Here is an 8,766-nt window from a genome sequence, read left to right on the forward strand (position 1 = left end):
GCATTACTTGGGAGGTTGGGGAGAGGATAGAAACCAGCCCCCCCCCCCCCCCCCCAAAAAAAAAAAAAAAAGGAAAAAAAAGCAACAACTAATTTGTTTCTCTTTTCTCAATGGATGAATAATTTGTTTCACTTTCTACCACAGGGAACTGGAAAAAATTGAAGTGAATGGGGATGATCTTTATCTACCAACTGCTCCCACCAAACTTGTTCGTGGAATTATATTGGATAGTGGGATACCTCTGCAGTCTGCTGCAAAAGTTCCTATTTTGATCGCGTTTAATGTGGTGGATAGAGATGGGGATCACAACATCATAAAACCCCAGGGATGCATCTTCAAGGTAAGCCTGTTTTGTTAATCATGCACATGCATGAATGTTGATCAGGTATTCTTAAACTTTGCACCAACAATCAAATTCGAAGGACGAGATTTTTCTAGGGCAATTTTTTTTTAGGGGGGGGTATGATATTGAGTCACCAGTTTTGCCCCGTTAGTTGGCACTATTTACTATCATAATAGCCATGCAAATTAGGCTAGTGCTCAAGCCAATCACTACATTGTCATGTTAGCATGTTGCCATATGCAATTTAAAATATGGTTCTTTCTTCCAGGTTGGAGATGATTGTCGGCAGGATGTTCTTGCCCTTCAAGTGATTTCACTCCTCAAAGACATTTTTGAAGCAGTTGGAATTAACCTTTACCTCTTCCCATATGGAGTTCTACCTACTGGCCCAGGGAGAGGCATAATTGAGGTATAATAATGGGTTCTTGATGGCATAATCGGGTTTGCTAAATCACTGCTGATTTTAATCAATTTATTATAACAATATCATACTGGTACTTGCCTAAGTTGCCTCTCCCCCCCCCCCCTTATTGGCAAAGGGCAAGTTCTGTTTCTATTATATGGTTATATGACAATGCGGAGTTTTGAGGTATCACCCATATCAATTTTTTATGCAAAAATTTTGGAGAAGTCATCAATTTATGAGTCAATAACCCCATTTTTTTTATATTTATCTTTGGAATTAAATGATAGAGGGGCACCTACTTTGGCTCATTTTTAAATCTCTCTAGATTGCTATTGCACACTTTTTTGTTGAATAAAATAATCATTACTAAGACCCTAGAATAGGGAGAGAGAAAGGAGGGGGTAAGTATATAGGGAAAAGAATGTGGGGGGACCCAGTCAGGCAGGCAAGAAGTGAATACCCTAAAACCCAGTTGACATCAAAGGAGATGGATTTCCAAACCATATCAAGAGAATGGGATTTGGAACTCCACCTCTGGCCGTTCTGCCCCATTTAAGGGTTGAGATAGCACCCCAAAGGCTTGACCAAAGCCACTTCCTTTCGAAGGAAAGGTGATGTGGGGGGAACCCTATGCACTAGGGGCAATACAAGGGCTGGTTAGGTGTACTGTAGGTGGGGGCCTGTCCTAAAGTAAAGCACTAAACAGGGGTGGGGCAGTAACATATGATTAATAAACATGCATGTTAGACATGATAAACAGAACACTGAGTAAGATAATGCTAAGCTGATATGCAAGACCAAAACAAACTTATAATTGGGAAACATTGAGGTGGGGATCATGGCAATGTTACACATAATTGAATGCTAGTCTATTAAGGGTGCTGAAAATAATAAACGCTATCCTAGTTCCTAAAATATGCAGCTAGTAATAGAGAACAACAAATGAACAATGAAGAGAAATCTTGACATCCTAATGAAAATAAACCCCACCATAAATAAACCAAGTTAAGATAGAAATGGTTAAAAATTCTGGCCAGCAATATGTGTGATGACATAAGAAAAATAGAGATAGGTATTATTCAGCATTACAGAGAAATAGAATTCATTCAACTTTCACGGAATGGCTGCACAGCGTCGATGAGTGAACAACAACAACCAATAAGCCTTTGTCCCAACCAAACAAGGTTGGCTACATGGATTCTTACCTTCCAATCAGCTCTACTTGAGGTCATAATAGATACTAGGCATAAGTTATGCATATCCTTTTTCACCACTTCTCTGAAGGTTATCTTAGGTCTGCCTCTAGTTCTTCTACTTCTTTCAATCTAAATTAAATCATTTCTCTATACATAGAAAGGCCTCCAATGTATGTGTTCGTGCCACCTCAATCGAATTTCTTGTAACTTATCATTTATTGGAGCTACTCTTAGACCAACTCTAATATGATCATTCTTTATCTTATCTTTCCTACCTTTGCCACTCATCCATCTCAGCATTCTCATTTTTGCCACATTGAGTTAATTTATGTGATGTTCTTTAACAACCTAGCACTTTGCACTCTACATCACAACTGGTTGTACAACAATCCTATAGAGTTTTCCTTTGAGCTTTAAAGGAATACGTCGATCACACAAGACCTTGGACACATCTCTCCACTTCATCCACCCTATTTAATTATTTGGGAAAACATCATCCTCAATATCACCTTCTTCTTCTTTTTTATTATTTATGATTGAGCCAATTTACCTCAAATAATTGCTTGTGTAATCTCTTGCTCATCAAGTTTCACCATCTCATCATCCGTATGATCACTACGAAAGTTACAAACCAGATATTCCATCTTCACTCTACTTGGTTTAAAACCTTTTGATTCCAAAGTTGCTCTCCATGAATCATGATTCTATCTTGGTATTAATCCTTACTTCTGTCTATCAAAACAATATTATCAATAAAAAGCATACACCAAGGAACCTCATCTTAAATATCTTTGGTCAAATCATCCATTGTAAGTGCAAAGAAATATGTGCTTAAAGCTAATCCTTGGCAAAGCTAATCCTTGGCACAGCCAAACTACAATTGGGAATTCACCATCTTCCCCCCTCCCCCCCCCCACAAACCATTCTTACACTTATCATTGAACCATCATACATATCTTTAACTATGTCCACATATTTACTTGCAACATTTCTTTTCTTTAGTACTTGCCAAATCAATGCTTTAGGGACACTATCATAAGCTTCTTCTAGGTCAATAAAGACCATATGAAGATCTTTCCTACACTCTTTATACCTTTTTATAAGTTTCCTAATAAGATAAATAGCTTCCATTATAGATCTTCTCGACATCAAACCAAATTGGTTCTCCATAGTAGTGGTTTCTTGTCTCAAATAGGTTTCAATTATGCTTTCCCATACTTCCATAATATAACTCATCAGTTTTATGTCTCTATAGTTATTACAGCTTTCAATGTCTCCTTTGTTTTTGTAAATTGGGACCACAATGATTCTCGTTGATTTATCCGGCATTTTCTTTGTGCTCATAATCTTATTAAAAACTTGGTAGGCCAAGCTAGCTTATCGGCTCCTAAGCTCTTCCATACTTCTATTGGGATTTCATCAAGACCTTGTGCCTTACCTACTTTTGTCCTCCTTAATGTTTTTTTTTTTTTACTTTGGACATCGAAATTCTCCCCTAGATATGTTTGAAAATTGGGGTGGTGGAAAATGGTATAATCAACCAAATCATAGATACCTGAAGTGTGTTCATTTAGTAGACTAGAGAAATAGACTTTCTATCTCTTCTTGATGCCCTCATCATATACCAGTATTTTACCATCTTCACTTTTAATACATGTAACATGGTCTAGATCTCTACTCTTCATGTCCCTTATTTTAGCTATCTTATAGATAGCTTTTTTTTCCCTTCCTTTGCTCCTAGTTTATAAACCTTCATACTTCTTCTCCCTTGCTTTCTCCAGTATTCTTAGCTTCATTACTAGCCAACTTATAACTTTGTAGAGTCACTACTCTACATCCTTAGTCCTTTGCCATGTGACATGTCTTTAGTTAGCTTTCTTATTCTTAATGGCTGCTTGAACCTCACCATCCCACCACCAAGTCTCTCTATAAGAATAATTATTTCCTTTTGATTTACCTATAACATCTTTACCACCTTCATAGTAACGTAGCCATCTAATTCCACATTGTATTGGTGGCCCCCTCTAATCCCCACTTTCCTTGTTTGACTACTTCATTAGATTTCAAGCAATCTTCTTTTAACTTCCACCACCTTATCCTAGGATAATTACCTCAAGTCTTTTGTGAGTTTGTGGAGTGAGGCACTCATCTAAGACTACTAGAGTATGATGTCCGGTTAAGCTTCCCCTTGGTATCATCTTACAATCCTTGCACAACTAACTATTTGACCTTCTACATTGGAAGAAATCTATTTGGCTTCTATGATGTCCAGTTTTAAAGGTAATTAAATGTTCATATCTCTTTCTAAATTAAGCTTTTATGGTAGATAATTCAAAAGCAACAGAAAAATATAAATTTGAGATCCTTTCCTCATTCCTCTCTCCAAAAGTATATTCTCCATGTACACTTTCATAGCCTCTTTAATATTTCCCAATATGTCCATTTAGATCACCCCCTCAAATTTTTCTTTCTCCTTGATTATTCCTCGCACTTATCCATCCATATTCTTCCAAAATTGTAACTTTAGACTTTCATCCGATCCTACTTGAGGTGCATACGCACTAATTATATTTATGATCTCTTTCCATTATAAACTTCAAAGTTGTAATCCTATCGCCTAATCTTTTAACATCCACCTAATCGTTCTTTAAATCCTTATCCACTATTATGCCTATCCAATTTATTTATTTCTAAACACTTATCCCTAGTATACCAAAGTTTTAAGTCATCCAAGTCTTTAGCTTTTTTTACCCCTTCCATCTAGCAATGGGTGAAATACTATTAGAAAGAAAAAGAGAAGAAATAGAATGTAAGGGGGAAAGGAGGGAACAACTAGGGGTTGGGGAAAGAAGACTGCCGTGAGAAATAAAGGGGAAGGCTGAGGCTGCTTCTTCAGGTGAAAGAAAAAGAGAAAAATCCGATGAAATTTTTTATTTTTTATTTATTTCTGCTCATTCATTGCTTTTATCGTGAATGGCAACCCCTTTTTGTAAGTAAAAGCCAAAATGAAGTATTCCTAATAATATCTTAATGACTCAGGTCAAACCTAGAAATTCAATAAGTATACAAGTGAAAAGTATCCATCAGCTGATTATAATCCGTTGGTTGATCTAAAACCCAAAAGACTACTCAAAACCCAAGTACACTAAATAGACCTAAATGTTACCACTACACTGCACTAAATGAAGCCCTCCATCAAATCAAATGAGCACTCCATCAATCCATGCAAGAGATACGCACAAACTCTATCAATCCATGTAGAAATATGTCGACCCAATTGGAAAGATATGCCAGAAAAAGGATATAATATGGGTTGTTATCATCAGAGGTTGTGCTCTGTGGACTGAAGGACCATAGTGATCCAATGACCTCTGTACTTGTCATCCATCCATATCTTTACTGTAGCAGGTTAATATGTATGCCACTCAAACTGTTGCTCCATAGGATTAATGTCGTCATGAAAAGGAGTCTCCTACAACAGGTTAAACCTGGGGGAGGGAGAAGATGGTCCTCCAATAAAGGGTACAAGAAGGGTAGACAGGGATATGTTGCTCAAGGAGGAAAGATTGGGTAGGTAGACATAGGCGGAGGGTTCTCCAAGCTGTAAAGTTGTGGTGGGGAATATGGTTTTCTAAACCAGATAATAGGGCTGAGGGACAGGAGAGGCGTGGGTTCCGACAAAATTCCAAGCGGAAGAGGTGAAGAAGATTCCATGGGTGGAAGTAAGCCATCAGACTTTGTCTGCTTGAGAAGAGGGGGGGGGGAGGAGGAGTGCCCAGAATTGTAAAAGGCAGGCAGGGAATGAGGAAGGTCGAGACCAACAGTCGGGAAATTATAAATGAGAAAGGGTTGGTTTAATAAAGGAGGGGATTCTGTTGTAGTCATATTTAATTATGTTGTTCGTTACTTAAAGTGATTTTTGACCAGTGTTGTAAGAAAAAGCCCTAAAACCTCACCAAAGGCTATAGCTAATACACAGAGACTTGCTAATAGGCGGTTCTTCTTGTCACGTTTGAATCTGCAGGTTGTGCCTAATACACGGAGTAGAAGCCAGATGGGTGAAACCACTGATGGTGGATTGTATGAGATTTTCCAACAAGACTATGGGCCTGTTGGCTCAGACAGTTTTGAAGCTGCCCGTGATAACTTCATAATTAGTAGTGCTGGTTATGCAGTTGCCAGCTTGTTGCTTCAACCAAAGGATCGTCATAATGGGAATCTTCTCTTTGATAGGTATGCTTAATTATACCTTGACTTTGTGTGTGTCGATGAAAGGAATTTTTTCCTTGGGGGGGGTGTTTGTCTGATTATGCATGATGTCAACTGTTTGTGACTACTAAATACAGTGTCAACTTTATAGTTCTCCCATTGATTCGTATGAATAGGAGTGTCTTTATGTCAGTGTTAATTCCACTAAAAATATTTAATGGGACAGTTAATTTATAAAGAGTGAGGAATTTTGGTAATTTGAAGACTGCTCTGCATTATATACAAGACCAAAATAGAAACTTTTCCGATCCTTGAAAAAAGTTGCATAACTAATTCAGCAACTTGGACTTGGTTGTAAAGCATAATCAACAAAAGAAAATCTTTCCCTTCTGATGAATTTTAAGAGTACTGCCATTTTCTACTAATATGTCATTTCTTCTGGGAAAAAAAAGTGGAGGGCATTCCATCATTTTATGTGCAAACGGATGGAACCAAATTATTTACATTAAATATGTGAGGCATACAGCTGTACTCCTCCCAGTATTGAGATGTGGGGGGTCAAGCAAGACAAGCTAGAGTTTGTTACCAAATTAGACATTTTAAATGTGGCCTGTTACTTGGATGGTAAGTGTTAAATAACCTCTTAAATTTTGTTTTATGCAGTGATGGCAGGCTTGTACATATTGATTTTGGTTTTATCTTCGAAATCTCCCCTGGTAACAATATGCGTTTTGAGAGTGCTCATTTTAAGCTGAGTCATGAGATGACACAGTTGCTTGACCCATCTGGGATGATGAAAAGTGAAACATGGCTATATTTTGTAAGGTGAGTTCTCTTTTCCAGATGTGCACTCACACAACAAATGCATATTACCCAACTTGGGGTAACTTAATTGATCTTCTGGCCTAAATCGTTACTTTATCTTTTGCTGTTTGTTATGATTGGTACAAAATCTGCAGCTTGTGTGTGAAAGGTTACCTTGCTGCTCGGCATTATATGAATGGGATCATCAATACAGTACTGATGATGGTTGACAGTGGGCTACCTTGCTTCAGCCGAGGTGACCCTATTGGGAATCTACGCAAGAGATTCCATCCTGAGATGAATGAACGAGAAGCTGCCAATTTCATGATTAAAGTCTGTGCTGATGCCTATAACAAGTGGACCACTGCAGGCTATGATTTAATACAGTATTTGCAACAGGGCATTGAGAAATAGAAGTTTATGGACCACCCACTCTGTAAATTATCATTCATTGCAAGTGTAATCATCTTCATTTACTTGTTAATTTTGTAGGAAGAGTTTTTCTTCAGATGTTTTCCTTTGCGAGGTTTCTGGGGTACTTGTTAATTTTGTAGGAAGAGTTTTTCTTCAGATGTTTTCCTTTGTGAGGTTTCTAGGGAACATTGTAAATGCAGGAAATACTTCAGTGAATCAGAAGTTATTTGTAGTGAAACTGCATCTGAGTTCTCTTAAAATTCTCGAGAGTACCTTGTACCTCAAATTTATCAACAGAATTTTTGTTATTGGCTGCTTGCTTTCCCCACTTCCTATTTTTCTTCTTACCTTTTTCTTGGGTCTCTTGGTAGGAGAGCTTCTGTGTTAGGTGTGGACCCCTTGTATAGGGAATTGTTTTTTCAGTCAGTGGGAATCTCCATGCTCCACGCTGGTTGGATCCATTGCATCATTGTTCAGTTGGGGCTGAAAATTTGTGGACTGGTGGATCTCAAGACCTCTGGTCTCAACTCAACTTACTTTTATCCCAACTGAATGGAATTGGACTCCTGAAATTTGTGAGACTTGAGTTAGGCAAATATCAGAGATCTTCCAAGGAAATGAAGGCTCAAGAATTCAGGTGGGTAACTTTCTAGACCTTCTGGCTGAGTTCAAGTGTAGGTGGGAACCTGTTATTTAATCATGCTGATGGTTCGATTGATTCTGCTTTGAATAGTGCAGATTTGCGAGATGTCTGTTTTGTTCCAGTTCTAGATACTTGGTGTTGGCCAGTGGGTCTTCTGAGGTTTGCTCAATCCCCAATGGTGGTCTCTCATGATGTCCAGTTTACTGTTGATGTTACTGCTCCAAGTTCTTGTCACACAATCAATGCAACAACTTTTGCCTTTAAGTTGAAACCCCTCCACTCGACTTGATGCTGCCAAAACTGAAGATGCTAATTGTGATTACTTCAGGAATTCCTGCAGATTTTCATACTCCTTTTGACTGTTCTCATTGGCCAAATAACCGCAAGGATTTATTGACTAGCATAACAGTTACAATTTCTGATTGCTTTCTTCCCAGAAGAAAACAATTATAACAGAGCAGAATTTCTGATTGCTTTCTTCAGTAACCAATGGAGCTCCTCTTCACCCGCATATTTGGGAAATCTGGGTGGTTTCGAATCTTCTGATGCATAAAAATTTCAAACATGGAGAGATAAGAATTAATGACTAAACTCATTGATCAGGGGGAGTGTACCTTCACATAAAATGGACCTAGATGCCATTTTGATGGCGATAACATTCTAAAACAACGGTCGATCTGAGAGGTCTATTGCATCAGCCCAACACCCGAGTCTTTTGTTCGCTTTCGATAAATTGACTGGGCCCACTCAA

The 8,766-nt window shown here is 38.1% G+C and overlaps 1 protein-coding gene across 2 annotated transcripts in view; it reads left to right on the forward strand.

Moving 5' to 3' along the window:
• Positions 1–7,691, forward strand: part of LOC149020435 (phosphatidylinositol 4-kinase alpha 1-like) — a 68,690-nt gene extending 60,999 nt beyond the window's left edge. The window contains exons 22-26 of one of the 2 annotated variants that reach the window (XM_089148572.1): positions 145–340; positions 612–752; positions 5,970–6,178; positions 6,818–6,979; positions 7,114–7,691. In XM_089148572.1, the coding sequence (XP_089004698.1) occupies positions 145–340; positions 612–752; positions 5,970–6,178; positions 6,818–6,979; positions 7,114–7,372 (967 nt within the window). In that variant the 3' untranslated portion in view covers positions 7,373–7,691. Of the gene's footprint in view, positions 1–144; positions 341–611; positions 753–5,969; positions 6,179–6,817; positions 6,980–7,113 lie in introns of those variants that run through there. The other variant, XM_089148573.1, reaches the window with a different exon arrangement.
• Positions 7,692–8,766: the final 1,075 nt, after the last annotated feature.

This window comes from Hakea prostrata, chromosome 3, assembly GCF_041222555.1.
Source record: "Hakea prostrata isolate BN-2017 chromosome 3, UWA_Hpros_2, whole genome shotgun sequence".
In the NCBI taxonomy this organism is placed as follows: Eukaryota; Viridiplantae; Streptophyta; class Magnoliopsida; order Proteales; family Proteaceae; genus Hakea; species Hakea prostrata.